The sequence below is a fragment of the Nymphaea colorata genome, chromosome 3 (assembly GCF_008831285.2).
Source record: "Nymphaea colorata isolate Beijing-Zhang1983 chromosome 3, ASM883128v2, whole genome shotgun sequence".
Taxonomy (NCBI): domain Eukaryota; kingdom Viridiplantae; phylum Streptophyta; class Magnoliopsida; order Nymphaeales; family Nymphaeaceae; genus Nymphaea; species Nymphaea colorata.
In genome coordinates this window covers 17,987,282-18,003,914 of record NC_045140.1, presented here as the reverse complement: position 1 = coordinate 18,003,914, position 16,633 = coordinate 17,987,282, and the positions used below count along the sequence as shown (strand labels likewise).

The window sequence follows — 16,633 nt, the reverse complement described above, 5'->3', positions numbered from 1 at the left end:
CTGTATGACCATGGAAATCAAATTGACGATCAAGGATCCACGAAAATCGAATTGACAATCAAGGATCTACATAGAAAGGAAAAAAAGTCCAAGCACGTTATATTAACAAAAGCAAAAGGAATCATTTGAAAAAATGATTAAGCAAGAGGTAAGATTCGATGCTTTAGTTGATCTTCATAACATCGGGATGGATAGACGTAATAAAAAATAATACAACAATACCGTCACTTTCGAGAGAACATTAAAAATACCACAACTGATCAAGTAACGTTTTTTTCCAGAAGAACATCATTACGGTTCATCAAGAGTGAATCTCAAGTTCAGGTTACTGATTATTGGACTAAAATCTCATAAATACACCCAGTTAATCTCATTTTAAACCAATTTCTTTTTTACCGGAAACAAATCGGTCATTTTCAATTCGAATAAACTCGACTATATCGTCTCCATGGCCATGTTACCTTTTTTTGTTTTTTTCTCAATGCCCTTTTTCCCTTGACTTGTATGCAACACCAAACAAATCACATTCTCTCGACTAATAGGAGGGCAAGCAGAGCAGGTTCGTTAAATCAATTGAATCATTTGACCCATTTTACATCAGCCTGGTTACTTCATTTACATCCCTAGTTGTGGGAATCCCTTGCTACGGAACTTTTCTTAGGACCACATCTACACTCTACAAACTCCAATGAACATGCAGCCCAGCAAAGAAATATGGGCCACATTCTGAGCCATGAATGACATTGAGGAAAAATACTAATGCTGTAAGAGCCACAACTTAGTTGTATACATTTATCTTCGGGTGGATGAAGCAGCGGTACCACAAGGCCTAAAATCACCTGTCCATCTGTACATGGCAGCTCCGGCCAGATTGGATGATAAGAAGAATATATCAAAAGTTCATGCCCGCTCGTTATTCTGCTACCAGGAGCTGATCCCACTCGAGGACTTTCACTCCATAAGAGAATGAAGGGTCAGACCCGGCTGAAACTCCCCTGGTTGCTTTGATTTGTGTTACTAAGAATTTGATCCGTCAGCACTGAAGGAGTTGTTTTTACCAGTTTGAGCAAGCACAGGTGGCGGTGCCATTTGAGCGGACATTGAGAAATTTCACAAGCCCCAGATCCTGCAATGACAAGAGGAGGTGAAAGAGAATGAGAAGGAAAGAGTGCCTACAAGGAGCAGACAGGGCCAGGGAAACCCCTGGGCCAACCTCTCCATAAACTGGATTCTGTAATGCAGTTGATCATGAAAGATGCATTGTCAAGTGCAGATAAATAGTTTCTGAACAAAGAAATCCATGTATCTGTAAAACATGCAATTGTGCAAATCCACAAGAACGGAGAGACGACAGCATGCATTAACACAGGCAATCCATTTGAATTAGGAAAAAATGTGCTCGGAATCAATGATGAACAGACAAACTAGGATGAGGAACTAATCAGAGGGGCAGAATTACCAATTTGCTTGCCAGAAAGCAGTTTCAGGCACCACCAAGCCATCTGTGGAACCTCTCTAGCTTTCCCATGGAAGTTTTCACAGGTAAATCACTCAAAGAATCCCCACGAGGCACAGTTATCCTTTTCCTACGGGTACGATACAAGAAGTCTTCTGTATCCAGAACATATGAAGCCTGTAATATATACATTTCAACATACTAGCCTGTTAGGAAAGGTCTGATAAATACTAAATAGGTTACAATTATTTTTCCCCAGTTTTGTTTTATCATGTTTGTGTCTAGCCATCTCCAGAAATAAGCAACTTGGTGCCATAACTTCTTGTAAGGAATCCATTGCCCATTACGGGTATAGACAATTTTGAAGAGTATTCTGATGCACCCACTAGTCCAGAAAAAGTGAGAGACATGCCCCTAACTTGGATGACTTGGTGAATCTACAGAAGACGCATGAGACGAAAATCGAAATCGATAGTATTACCTTAGAGTTGTTGCAAGATATCTTGCACTCCAAGCCATTGAAAACTTGAACGCCTTCCATTGCATTTGATATGGAAAGAAATTCATCCTTGCTAGTGTATTTCTGCATAGTCCTGAGAAGAGTGATGGCATCTAATTAGTCACTTGAAACGCACAAACAAATTGTAACAGCAGTTCTGCTATTACACTTTTCAGGAAGATAGCAACCTTTTAAGGAAAAGTGCATGTCTTTCTTTCCTTGCAGGATTGATTGACAAGAACTCATTATTCAAATAGGCAGCAAATGTAGGATCTATTGTAACAGCTGTAACCTCAGGCTTTTCGTGCCCATAATCCATCAGCTGGATGGACAAGCGAGTTGGATTGCATGACTGCAAAATCATAATTATTTTATTATGCTGACTTGCGAAAACCAAATAGCTCAGTTTACATGATAGACAAAAAGGAAATATGAAGCAAGTGAAAAAGAGTTGAAAATGCATACACATTCAAACCGATATATGTTCTCTTCATGCAAAAGAACGCATGCATTCTCATGATAAACAGAATCAACAAATCTCATTGATGCTCTTGACTTCTCATATGCATGCAGCTGAAGAAGCTTATTGTCCATTTCATCAGAGGAGATTGCTTGGAGCTGAAAATAAAATATGTAAGACAAGCAATTGATAAAGCATACTAAACTTTTCAGTTTTAAGTTTTAACAACCATGAGGGAAAACGTGTGTACTAGAAATAAACCTGTTTGACAAGCTTAAAAATCAATTTATCCAGTGTGAACAAAACATAAGATTGTGTGCCAATGATTGCTCGGCAGTCATCTTCAAACTTTGCATTATCAGCACTCCCATCAAGTAAACTGTATAGAACGCTCATAAACCTGCACACAAAGACGGCATCAAGAACTGGCCAAAGAAGGATAAATTAACAGCAGAAAGAAAAGATACAGCAGAGAGTTACTTAGCATATTGATCAGGTGGATTTGTATCTTTTGCAGATCTCCATTTCCTTTCAGCAGAAGTAGCATTCGTCTTTGCTGAAAGAATTCTGTCATACAGTGCCTGGAAACAAGAGATAATATTATATAAACAGAACCCTTACATATTCTTGATTGGCATGTATCGCTCACCTGGTGAAGTCTAAAAAGCACATAGAAAGCATCATTCCCATAAAAAACTTTATGTTCTCTGTTGTCCCTGTCATGTAACAGTGGCACCACATGCTTTGTAAGAGGTTTCACTGCTTTAAAGAAGTGATCGGAAAATGGTAAAGATTTCCGCCTCCCCTCACATCCGAGAGGACTGACCACACCTTCAGCTTCTCCTTCACTTTCAGCCTTGGCATCGTCATGCTCATCATCCTCATCTTCTTCGTGATCATCATTAGAACACTCGTCAGCATCACCTGACTCACTCCCAGAGACATCCTCAGCAGCCTCAGATGCATTCTCACTGTCCTCATTTGACCGCTGAGCACTTTCTTCCCCTTCATCATCTGCATCAACATCATGCTCCCCACCTGCCTCTCCACAACATGCTTGACCATCTCCACTGCACTTCCCATGGTGCTGCCTACTCTCAGAACCATCCTTTGCTTTAGCAGTAGGTTCCATGGCAGGATCATGGTAAACTGCAAATCCGTCTTCCACAAGATCTGCATTTGGCGACAGTTCACCCTCTTCTCTCTCAACTTTAGGGTTGCTATGAGCAACAGAATCTTCACCCTTTTTATTATCAGTTGTGCTTTCCTCATTTGCAGTTCCAACTTGCCTGCTATTTTCTCCAACCTGGCAATGAAGAAGAAAAATAAACTTATTCATGATTTTTATTGCTAAAGTGCAAGCCAGAAATCCCACTAAGAAAGAGCTCCTTTTTCGGGACAGCTATTCGAAATCTTAGCGAAACACTTGATTTGTTATCTCTTTTATTTATTCTCATTGCTGCTGTTGCTCCTTGTGTGTGTGTCCGTGTGTGTTTTCACAAATTGTTGAGAATTACCGTAGCAAAAGGAAGACCCTCTATACGCCTTGGTTCAACAGAGCTTTCTGAAATACTATGAGAATGCTTTGAAAGTGTAGCAGTACCTAGAACGAAAACAGAGAATTAATCAGAAATCAGGCATGAAAACACATAATTAAAAACAAAGCATATTCCACTATGCCAACATGTTTTACAACTATGAAAAAATGAATCGGTTTGGCTCAGGATGCATCAGCTCATGCCAATAGAGAGGACTCAACATAAAATGCTGACTAGTCTAATGCACTAACAATTCAAATGGAGAGGGATATCAATAATAAGTACTGCAAAAGATTACCATTCTTTTATGTCAACATACTAACCTGAGATATTTTCCATATTAGATCTTCCTTGAATGTTATCTGTACTGATGCAATGTGAAGAGTTGCAATCAGGTAGCCAGTTATTAGAAGCACTACTTAAATTGGCTCCAGAGATGTCGTTGGTTGGTGAAGCACCATTCTGTGCTTTTACTACCTCATCAGAACCATTTTGTTTAATACTGGTATCTCCATTCACTAAGTTGGCCCTCAAAGAACTTCCATTCTCTGAGACCATGGCATCAGCAGAATTACCAAGAGAAGTTGGTGGCTTTGAATCGCTGACAATACCAGCAGCACCTGGACTGCTGTCACCTTCCACAGCACAAGCTGCAGTACCTTTTGGAGTACGATTCTTCGACTTAACTACTTCTTCAGTATCTTCTGCACTGTGGAGCCGAGGAGGGACACCAAGCATGGGTTCTAGAAAAGTAGTCCAGATCTTCATCACTTTATCCAGTTGTTCAACAGTTGGACAAACTTCTACACATGAGTACTTAATGATCTGATATAAGTCTTCATTGACATCTGGATCAGTATACTGGAACTCGAGGTTAGGAATTATAGGCCGCCTGTTTCCAGCAGCTACTGCCAGTAGCACATCATCCTCTTTTCTTTTTTTCTCATTTATTTCTTTAATCTCAGCCAATAAAGCTGCACAAAAATCAAAATATCAATATATGTATATTAGATACACTCAATAAAACAACAAAGACACCCCCCTAAGATATCAAATGTCATTGTCTTTAGCAGTTCATTATAAACTCATCCTTTTTTTTCTTTTTCCTTCTATTAAACGAATAAGTTGTTCACCTATTCCCCCACCCACCCACAGAGCAGTAAGTTGCAAAGAAGCTTGCATATGAAAAACAGAAAGTATATGCAGCATTAGTGCTCTATATTTTAGAGCATGAAAAATAAATATATATTTTTCATGCTCTAAAATATAGAGCACTAACACTGCACGTACTTTCTGGTTTTCGTATTTTCTAAGCTCTATAATGTGTGTATTATATATATATATATATATTATATTATTCTCTGCTCTAGAACATGAATCTCTATAGATACTTTTGTGCTACAAAATGTAAAGCCCTCTGAATCTGTATTTTTTTTTTATTTATGTATTTTGTACACCCCGTAGCATATATCTGTTGTATCTAAAACACATTCTATATATACTTTCTGTGCTATAAAATGTGAAGCACTATATATATTTTGTGTTCTACACTGTATAGCAAATATACTCTTCAATTTTGTATATTTTGTATTTCTATGTATTATTTATTTTACATTCAATATTTCAATTTATCATTATGTAGTGCTATATCCAATCGATGAGCTATGTGGTTGACATAATCCATGACAATATTTTGCATCTTTATTACTTTTTTCACTTTAAGTGTTGTGTTTATGCACCTCCATATTCATTTTATTGTAGTAAACCAATATGGACTGACTCAAACCAACTTGTCCCCAACTAGTCCTACTATTTTTGTACCGATCTAAATCTGACTTCCAATTTGGACAAGGTGAAATGAAAGGCATGTCTTTGCTAATGGCCATCTAGATAAATTGACGAGGGAAGCAATAAAATTAAGATCACAGGAGAATCAGTTTAACATACTGTTACACACAACCACACACAATTCCCATACAGAAGTTGACCTTTATGAAACACATTCAAGTTTCATATGAGACATAACTCTTGCGACACCTATCAGTTCCCTTAACAAACGTTACAGAAGGCTAACGGTGTGTCTTTAGGAATATTCACAAATATTGCATTGCCTCAAGCAAGGAATTTAGCTAAAAAATGGAGGCAAATGGATATGAACAACAATTTCAAAAAGTACCTTTAGTACTCAAGCTCTTTTTGTCTTGCTGCTTGAAATAAAAGCTACGATGATCCAGTGATTTATGATAGTTCTTTGCACACACTTCACCCCAAACTTTATTCATATCAAATCGGCATCTTGCCCATTCTTCCTGCTTTTGCTTCAGGCGAGCTAGTATAACAGGCAGTGCCACATGTGCATTCTTGCGCAATAATTCAATTACATCCAGACCATGATCACCATATATTCGCTCAATGCATCTCAAGTTTATAGCTGAAAATGATTAAAAGAAAATAAAAACCAAAAACACAATTGTCCAGACTATTACAGTGAAAAAGGATGATCCAGTTTCTTCAATCACACACTGTATACAAACCATTAAGGTGGTCTTCTATGCGGATTTGGCTGTCAGGTTTTATTGAATTGTTATGCATCCTTTCCGAGAGTTCCTCAACCCGCTTAATTGTCACATTCGTTGACTCCAACAACATGTCCAACTCAAACCTGACACAGCCTCAACCATAGGCAATACCATGAGAGCAATCATAACAAGAAGGTGAAATGAGCTAAGTAGGAGAAAGAAAAACCAACTCAAGATTCCAGCAACTCAACTTCACAGATTCACAATGAAGAAAAATATATGGTCAGACATTTGCTGGACTAGAGCCAAACGACAAAACAGACCTAAGATAGCAACTTAAAATTGCAAAGCTTGGTATAATGGCTTCTTTATTTAGATTAAAGGCCAACTCGGAATCCACCTTTACTTGGGTCAGAATTTGAAAAACAGAACTCAGAAGCAAATTGCTATTAAAGAATATCATGTGCCAATAACTTGAGAACCTTAACCCAGAATAAGGTATTCCAAGCATTTAATGAATATAAAATAATGAACTTCAGAACATGAAAAACTGTTAATGCATCCAAGCGATTCGTACAAATAAAATAATAGATAAGTCAGAATGTTTGTTGATTGACCCATGTTGTCAAGGTCTCGCGAAGGCATGGACTAAGCATGAGTCCACACCCATCGCCTAAGTCCACCACTTCGGCAACAGGATATGTGTTGACACCTAGGTTGGCCTAGGCGCCAACATGTCTAGTCCATGGAAAACTGAAAATTCACCTCCCCTTTCAATTTGATTGTGCTTGTTATTATATTACTACTCTCCACATTCAAACATTAGTAATAGCTAGTCATTAGTCAAAATAACTTGACATATTAACATAACTAAAAAAAAATAATGGCCGCCTTTTCTCCTAGGCCCGCCTAGGCGCTAGGGTCTGCCTGGCGACCAGGTGCCTTGACAACATAGGGATTGAAATTTTACATTACACATCAAACATGCCAAGATAGATAACAAAAGTTAGCAAAATCTGTAACACATATGCCAGTCTAATGCCTCAAGTAGAAATATACCTATCATCTTCACATCTGAACAGACTCTCTTCATATTGGTTCTTCCGCATATGTTTGAATGAGTAGTCTTCACTTCCAGAAGTCACAGACACCCAATCATCATTCAGGACACCAGTCGCAAGTTCTGTCCTATGGGTTGCATAAGTTTGGTACTGCCATAAAGAAACACACAAACATCAAATTGAAGTACAATCTAGTGAAAACAACAATAATCTGCAACCAGAATAAATATCACAGCTATAAATATACTAAAGAATAGCTACAACAAAAAGGGAGTAAATGCCTCACATGCTTTGGAAGGCGACGGTAGCTAGGGGTACATAGATCACAGCCAGAGAGGTCAAGCTCCGAAATAGGCTTGTTAACAACTTTATCTTTACTCGCTGACACTGTGCCCTTGTGATTAGTCAAGTCCTTGGGGACTATGGGCGAACCCCTCTCTGGTCTTTCCCTTTCCTTTTCTTTGTCTCTCTCGCGTTCCTTGTCCTTCCCACATTCATCTCTATCCCTTTCCTTGTCTTCAGCCTTCATTCGCTTGGATAAAGGACCTTTAAACATTTTCCATCAATTTTCAACCAACCATAAGAAAAGCAAATGTAAAAAACAACAAACCAAGCTAATAATTTTAAACTTCATAATAAGCAACTAAATTCTAAAAAATAGGTCAAAGAAGAATAACAACAAAGATTACTAAGGTGATGCAGTACTGAAGTCTACTTGTCCTTACTTTTATCGATAACGCCTTCAAGGAAGCCATCTACATGAAAAGTTCACATTAGGGAAAAATTTGTTAATTATGCATTCAAAAGTAAATGTTTCTTAGTTACCAGTATTCTCGCAGTGCGATAGAAATTCAATGAACCCTTCCATGAGATCTGGATGTTTCCCAAGCAAGTCGGATACCTAAAATTGATGTACTGATGATGTCAGCGAATAGAAAGGAAGGAGACAAAAATGAAATTATGTTTTGGTGCAATTTGTAATCAGTTACTATCACTTTCATGTTGGTGGCAGAATTCATAACATATTAACAATAAACTGGGTGCCAGGTCACTCGGAGAATTAATGAATGTGAAAATTTTTTGAAGTATAAAACTACATGTTTCATGTTCCCAGGAAGATACAAAGAGCAATATGTAATGCCCAAATTCTCATGGTTCTGTTTGAAAGAAAGGGAGGAAAAAGAACAAATCATTAAGCCACTGACACGCCAAACTAAATGAAGCCACTGATTTTTAATTTATGCTTTTTCTGGCAGCAAAAAGAGAGAGAGACAGAGAGACTGAATAGAACAGCAGTGAAAATTTGAATTTGTCCACTCATATCATTTCAGATGGCAAACAAAGATTGCCCTGGACCAGTCCTGTCAATGATTCAAAAAGTAACATACTATTTTATTTACTGGCAGTAGCATGTCACTAATCACTTCATACAGAATCCTCTAAGCAGATAAGTGAAACAACTGAAAAGAAGTTTAAAAAAAAAAAAATCTAGTTCCACATTGACCTTGGCCCACATGGACCTTAAGAATGGTATCGTTAAGTACAACTCTCATTCAACAATGACCTATTAAGCTGTCATGCCAAATGTAAAGAACGAGGATAAATGTTGGCAAAGTTGTCAAAAGAAACCACATGTCCATGAAAAGTACGTCAACAAGGAAAAAAGAATCTCCAACTAAATTAAACACATTATGCGTGCTAACTTGTCTTAATGATGCTGGCACTATATGTGCAGAAAATAAGATTCTCGTGCATTAAAGAAAGAATTAATAACAATCACAAGAACAGCTTTCCAGTCACAAACCAGTGCAGATTGCAAGCCTATGATAAAGGGTCTAAAACAGAAAATAAGATACTATTACAACAGGAAGATGCCAAGCGTTAAAGATCCAAAACCACAAGCTGTCTCCAAATTTTGTGCCCTGAGTAAAGGTAACTATAACATGAAAATTTATGAGACTGATCAGCTAAGACATGATTGTCCTTAGGGCTTATGCCCCACATGTAAATGCTCGCATAGTTTAAGAAATGGGAGAAATCAAAGAAGTTACACACCTGCCAACGTGTATACGTGTCAAAAAGTTACACACTTGCCAACACGCATGCATGTGGCCCATTTTCAGATTCAGGTGAGATTTGTATATGCACATACAGATCTGTTATACCAGATCAGGACAGCATCCTGCAAAGTGAGCTAGATAATTTGATAGGCCCCCAACCTGCACAATTTTATTAAGGTTTCTGTCCAGATGAACACCTTCAAATAAGTTTCTATCCAGTGAAATGCATGGTTCAAAAAGCAGAACCAATCAGCTGGAACACATGAATCAGTGACTTTTTGTAATGAGTAATAATGGGCCTTCATTTGACTTGCTTATTTTCCCGGGAAGCCAGCATTGATATTCTTGTTAATAGGTTAACAAAATTGATGATCAAGAAATTGAGAAAAAAAACATAATTTATGCCATTTACTCCAGAAGGAGAATTTTTCTAAGAACAAAAGTTTACAGACACGGATCTACTACGGTTGCAACGTGAATACATTACCAAATTCTGCAATTTCAGGCGTGAAATGATCTCAGTGCTGTATATATGAAGGCACTTCAAGAACTCCTGGTATTGAGATTCATCTAATGTCTCCTTGACTTTGTTACAGAAAATGAACTCCTTTGCATACATACCTGAAAATGTATTTTCAGTATTAGGTTAGAATTAGCAACAAATACATTGTGAAGAACATAAAGACATGCTGTTACAATCACATTTTTAAACCATGAACAAAGTCTTTTTGAATGCGACTAGAGGCATAAAAAAAAGGATAATAAATTTTAAAGTGCATCAAATCCAATGATCAAAGGGAAAAAAAAGTACAAAAGAGCAATTTTTGATACCGAAAAATCAAAAGTACAAGCTAACAAACATTTTTATTCCTCGAAGAATCTAAAAGCCCAACCCTAGAAAATATTTCATGCCTAATCAAGTGTCCATTACTAGAAGATAACAGTTTAGTCACTGTACAATCATCTATCTAAGGGAGGTCAAAGTCAAACAGTTTTCTCCAGTCAGGGTCAGCTTCAATCCCCATCACAAAAGGCTTGACTAAAATGTAGCTGTTCATAATTGAAAGGACAGCAGAAGCACATCTCAGGTAAGATCAAGTCATAAGCAATGGGGCTCTATTATTCAGAAACCTTGTAGAGGGGGGAGGAATATTTGCTCTTAAGGGTTCTTGTTGAACAGGAAGCTTTTCCTGGCTGACCCTGCGATGTGTAGAGCTCGAATTCATTTCAGCGAATTTTATCCCCTAACAAATGATTATGAATGCCATTCAGAATCGGCACTTGGACAGTTTGAAGTCATTAACAATGCCATATCAGAGTCTACAAAATACTAGACAAATACACTTTATACATGCAAAACAAAGTTAAACCATAATATCCATTATTAGAAGCTATCTGTTTAGTCACTTCACACTAAAACTGATCAAAAATGCTATTCATGGTTCGCACTTGGACAGGTTCGAGTCATTAAGACAAAGTGCACAAAATACTAAATGACAAAGAACTTGCACCGCAAAACGATGTTAAACTGTAAGTGTTTTAAGCTTTGCTCTTCAATCTTCATTCACTAGTAAACTATGATCCCATTCTCTTTGAGTCTTTAGTAAAAAAAAATCTAAAAAGTAAAAACAAAAAAAAAACTCAATAAACAAAGGTCAAGCCATTTCTGCAAAAGAAGCACATTTTGAACTTGAAGCTCTGGTACTTCTGGACTCTAAACTCTACAATTTTAACAAGGAGAAAAACAAAATTTTTGGATACATCACTGGAACACAAAAACAAAGAAATAACATCAAGATTGTCAGAATTAGCCTGAATCAGTCTATTGAATTAAAAAGGTAACAAACCAAACTAATTTGGAGGCTGATTCAAGGATGCCATGTGTCAGCTTTTAACCATTTTTAAAAATATTTTCAGACCATTTATACTTATTATTCAGTTTTTATATTTAATATTTTATATTTTAAAAAAATAATTTTGAAATATATTTTTTGCCATCTTGCAACCAATTCAGCAAAATCAGCCAATTCACCGAGTTGGAGTCAAACTGAACTTTACAGCATTGCATATAGATCTCACAGAATATAACGCTATGCAGCTATGCCATCTTCACACAAGATATCTTCAAACAATTAAACTGATGAAGAAAGAAAAAAACAAATAAAGACATAGGTGACCACAGATGAGCTTCTGAAATTTTTCCTCACATAAAAAGGCCCACAAAGTTCATGCACTATTCCACATCAACTTTTTCATAACATCATGTATTCAAGGCAAGCAAACTCATAAAAATGCATTTGCAGACACTACCATTTTTTAGAAGTAACTCACTCTTTAGAGCAAGCTTGTCATCAGAGGATGACATCAGTGCTGGCTGTAATCCAAAACTTTCAGCTCCATCAACATGTGGCCAATCAGCAACTGCATCATCGGTTTGCCTGTTAAACTTCCGTTTGTGCGAAACTGAAGATGTATTTTCTACATCCCTATCATGATCTAGAACTTTATTATCTTGATCATGATATCGCCTCTCCTTTTCTTCCTTCTGCTCTTTCTCTTTTTCAGTCCGTTTCCTCTGATCCTTTTCAAGTTTAAGGAATGCTCTGTCGTGCTCTTCTTCTGGGCAGCCAACACCGAGCTCGCGATCGGCATGTGAATTAGACCTCTCCCTCTAAAAGCCATCAATTTAAGAGTGATAAGTCACTCTCAATTCCCTTCAGGAGAACCAGAATATAGGAAACACCATGAATGAAATACCTTTTCATGTACATGTCTTACTGTACTTCCACTAGGGCCCCTCTCATCCCTGCGGATCAAATTGCCTGACACATGTCTTCCAGATGGGACCTGTTGAACTGGAGCTGTAGCAGTTGTATCTGGCAGAAAGTGTGTAAATTCTTCAAGCAAGTCATGGTGCTCCCGAAACAGATAAGCTACCTGAAAATATTCAAATTGTATCATTAACCCCTAAAGGAAAAAAACTTCAACAATTTTACCCACCTGCTAATGAAAGAGAACTAAAATTACTCTACGTTGCATAGAGAGAACTAGTCTCATTAGCTGTACAAAGAACACGTCAAAAAAACAAATGATATCAATATATATACCTCCTGATATACTTCACTAATTGATTTGCACTCCTTTCTGTACTGATTCAGAATCTCTAAAAATGCTTTATATACACGTTCATCATGCTGGAAACGAGTCTGGATTCCATAACAACACAATTAATGTGCAAAGTTAGAGGCACAAAATATATGAAACAGTAGATACAAATCGTAAACTTTACCATTGTTTATATAACAAAATTGATGGTTTATGGCAAAATGTTTACCTTTATCTTGTTAACAAAATTGATCGCTTCCTCAAACTCAACAGGCTTTTTAGGTGGAAGGGCATCATCTGTTGATAGGGTAATTTCATAGCCCTTTGGCAAAAATGTATTGAAACCTAAGATTAGGTCTTTGTGCCCCTTAAATAACTCCTTAACCCTCATAATAACACCGGTTGTATCAATCCTGAAACCAGCAATAAAATTATAATTTCTGTCCGAAGAACATAAATAAATTGAAAAAGAAAATTAGCAATATTCAACCTTTGTGCCTTGAATTCTTTCATCACTTCAAGGAATTCATCATATTTTTCCTTCTTATCATGGAACATCTCTCTCACTGCTTTCAGGTATGCCAGGGCATCTCCAGTAGTTAATTTCTGTCCCCCTCCAGAATTCTGAGGCTGACCAGACCTATACATCATACACCAATGGTAAAGATGCAGATTCCAATATGCCAATCACACATACAACAGCAAATCGCCTCTGTGCTAACTTCCTACTTAGCTTGTTCAGAAGTTCATTTCTCCTACACTGGTCAAACTTCAAAGGAGATGGATCCGAATTGCAATGTAACGAGATTGCGGTTTCAGTTCAAAAGCATAATTATGAATATTGTAATGTCTCCTTCTACCACTCACCAACATCGCTTCTAAGCATGGGCCATACGGGAAAGGATCCGATGATAGAATGCAATCACCGACATTGAGAAACTTTTCCTTTAAAAAGTAATAGGAGCACATGATATTAAACGTACTCTTAACTAGATCTCCTTCAAAATGAAAATTGGTTACATTCAGAAATCCCCATGATCAAAAATAACAATAAAATTAGTCATAGGAGATAATCAGCAAAGGTTCACGATGCGCCATTTGCTACCTGTACAACAAGAATATAACCAAACGCCGCTCGATCAAACCGATACAGTGAAAGGTTTTACATTGAGATCGAACGGTAAAAAGTCAAAGCTTTTTTCTATTGACAACGTCCTCAATAATCTCCACGCCTATAAGAAACATAGACAAGAAGGGAAAATCTCAAATTTTGAGGTTCACTAGACCTACAAACCAGAAAGCTGTTTATTTTTCTTTTCTCATTCTTCTGATCAATCTGGAGAAGAACAAAACAAGAAGCAGCAAGCCCGAATAACAGTCTAAGTTCTCCAGCCGAGAGGTCTGTATTTTGAAGAGCCTAGTACCCAAGATTTAAGACGAGGGCAATGAAACCATCCCAAAACTCGGAGACTACGAAAGGTAAAAAAAAAAACGACCCTACATCAAAACTCGATTTATTTAAGCTAGGAAATCCGAGTTATTCCCTTAGGCCGAAAAAATCCAAACGCTTGAAGAAGTACGTCAACCGCGAATGAAAATATATGAAGTTTTAGAAACCGTAATCCTTCTGTTCATCACATACAATTGAAAAGTACACGCTACAAAACCTTTGGCTGATACAAGAAGTTCACAGAAAAATCACATAATATCCCAAATAGAATGGCACAAACACACACAGACACACACGCGGAGAACATAGAGAGCAAGGGAGGGAGGGAGAGAGAGAGCATACGGCTCCCCGCGGGGGGGAAGAATCGGGCGCTTCAAGTGAGCAGCCATGTAGCCTTCCTCCCGAGACCTCTTCACCTCGGGAGAACCCTCCGTCTTAACCCGAATCTCCTTCATGGTCCCGAAAGCATTTTCCGGCTCCGTCTCCGCCTGCTGTACCGAGTCCTCCAGCCCTGACGACGTGCGAAAACTGTTCGATCCTCGCCCTTCCCTGCTGCTCCGCCAAATTCCCACCGATGCCTCCAACCAAGCTCCTGCAGATCCGTCCTCCAAGCCCGACCGACCGACCGCAAGTCGGGGACCGAACCAACGAACGAGCGAGCCAGAGAGCGACAGAGAGAGACGGTGAGTTCTTAAACAATCTAGAGAGACGCAAAAAAGGCAGAAAATACTGCTGAAGAGAGAGGGAGACGGAGAGGGGGATCTGTATAAATTGGGAGTTAGAACGGAAGGAAAAAGGATGAAGGAAGACGAGCAAGGAAGAAGAAAGAGAATTGAGCGCCAACCGGGGAGCGAGAAAAGGCGCACGTATATTTATATGTACATCATTTTTATGGATTAATTTTAATTCGATCGAAGCTGACACTCCTTATAATGACCTGGTTTGGAGATGGTTGACACTCTTTATACAACTCTTACGTTCCATTCAATAAATTTATAAATATTTTATCGACTATAAACATTTCCAGATATTTGATTTCCAATAATTTTTCGAAAATGCCTAAAAGCTTTTTTGAGATTTTTCTTTCTCCTAAAAACGTAAATAAGACGATTAGTTGGTAGTGCCTATATTTTAGGTTTATTTTTTTTTATCAAAACCCTTAACAGTTGTGCGCCGCTGCGATTCAACGGCCAGGATTGTGTTGATAATGAAAAATCCAATTTCTTAAAAAAATATAATTTAAAATAAAATAATATTATATTAAAAAATAAATATCCGCCGATTATTAGTCGCCCTGCTGATGTTTTAAAGGCCTCAGACTGGGCGGACCGATATTGATAATGCGGCTGCAACCGACTCGATAAGGACTCGCTCGCCAACTAGCGATCTATGTGAAACTTAGCAACGACTCGAGTCGTTTGTGGCCGCAAGTCGTACACACTTGTAAACATTATAAAAATTTAAAAGGAATACTTAATATAATAAATGACCATTGAACTTTTGGAAGTTAACAAATGTGTGTTCAACTTTTGAGAAAAAAACTTCGTATAGCTGCCCTCTAAAAGCAGACATTAATTTTTAATAAAACGTGACAAAGATGTTCTTTTTAAGTTCTTCAACCAAGCAAGAGTGATGATTTATGAGATGTATTTTTGTCGTTCTATATCAAATCGTTTTCTTTTCTTATTTTATAGCTAAAACTGATATTTTTTTAATGAGCAGCTCAAACGTTGAGCACCATTGTTAACTTTTAAGGTTGAGTAGTTTTAATAGCTGCTCGTTAAGTAAATTTATTGCTCTGTTTGATTGATTTCTTGTTCTTTACATTGTAAGGAAAACCTAAGTTCATTTCCATGTCAATTTTTCTGATTTTAATATTTCATTTAGCGCATATATTATATTAACTATGTATAAAAACTTTCCTATTGCTCACGGAAAATTTTTAAACATGCTAAGTTAAAAAAAAAATCGCAATTATCTTGTTGTTTTCACATTGGCATATGTTTTTCTCCAAAAAACTTTTTTAAAAATATGGGATGACCATTTCCCATATTTTATTTAACATGTTTGGAATTTTAGTTAGAGGTTGGCATTGGACTCAAGTCTTGATATTGATTAATTGGCAACAGCTAAGTACAAGTCACTTATGCCTTCCATGACCAATCATTTAGAAAATCATGGCTACGATCGTCGGTTGTGCCATGCATTTAATGTGGGTTGGATCCAAAAGCGACTAAGGAGATAATATTCAATATAGTATTTGGTTACCGTTTAAATGGAGCTTCTATGGCTCTTGCAGAAGTTTTTGGCGCTTTAAAACTTGAAAATTTTCAAAATGTATGCAGCCAGTAACGGGGTGTTTGATTACCTTGGGTCTTAGATCTTATGATCTTTAAGAATCTTCAAATCTTTAATTTTGAACAAGACAATAGTGGAGGTGGATGCAGCACCAGCCCATAAAATTTGTCTTATTTATAGACGACTA

General features: G+C 37.4%; 1 protein-coding gene across 4 annotated transcripts; it reads right to left on the bottom strand.

Annotated features, from left to right (window-relative positions):
- Window positions 1–564: 564 nt before the first annotated feature.
- LOC116250578 (paired amphipathic helix protein Sin3-like 4) lies at window positions 565–14,987 on the bottom strand. Of its 4 annotated transcripts, XM_031624304.2 has the most exons (23): window positions 14,491–14,987; window positions 13,189–13,338; window positions 12,928–13,111; window positions 12,701–12,799; window positions 12,351–12,530; window positions 11,925–12,264; window positions 10,081–10,214; window positions 8,359–8,434; window positions 8,259–8,288; window positions 7,820–8,079; window positions 7,532–7,683; window positions 6,488–6,615; window positions 6,130–6,384; window positions 4,277–4,927; window positions 3,933–4,018; window positions 3,065–3,721; window positions 2,896–2,996; window positions 2,677–2,815; window positions 2,421–2,573; window positions 2,144–2,307; window positions 1,938–2,049; window positions 1,460–1,633; window positions 565–1,126 (listed from the first exon to the last, which is right to left on the bottom strand). In XM_031624304.2, exons 1-22 carry the CDS (start codon window positions 14,601–14,603, stop codon window positions 1,484–1,486), a joined length of 4,314 nt encoding a protein of 1,437 aa, XP_031480164.1. In that variant the 5' UTR covers window positions 14,604–14,987; the 3' UTR covers window positions 565–1,126; window positions 1,460–1,483. The 4 variants fall into 4 exon arrangements, with proteins under 4 accessions (XP_031480164.1, XP_031480166.1, XP_031480167.1 ...); XM_031624306.2 differs by lacking the exon at window positions 8,259–8,288; XM_031624307.2 differs by lacking the exons at window positions 10,081–10,214; window positions 11,925–12,264; window positions 12,351–12,530; ... (2 more) ...; window positions 13,189–13,338; window positions 14,491–14,987 and adding an exon at window positions 9,589–10,012.
- Between the last annotated feature and the right edge of the window lie 1,646 nt (window positions 14,988–16,633).

What these genes read in the sequence shown, in the direction of transcription:
- LOC116250578 (XM_031624304.2), bottom strand. Translation starts at nt 14,603, where the DNA reads ATGAAGGAGATTCGGGTTAAGACGGAGGGTTCTCCCGAGGTGAAGAGG. An exon ending in CTTCCCCCCCGCGGGGAGCC is followed by an intron (nt 13,339 to 14,490) that starts GTATGCTCTCTC and finishes TATGATGTATAG; the next exon opens with GTCTGGTCAGCCTCAGAATT. An exon ending in CATAGAAGACCACCTTAATG is followed by an intron (nt 6,385 to 6,487) that starts GTTTGTATACAG and finishes AATCATTTTCAG; the next exon opens with CTATAAACTTGAGATGCATT.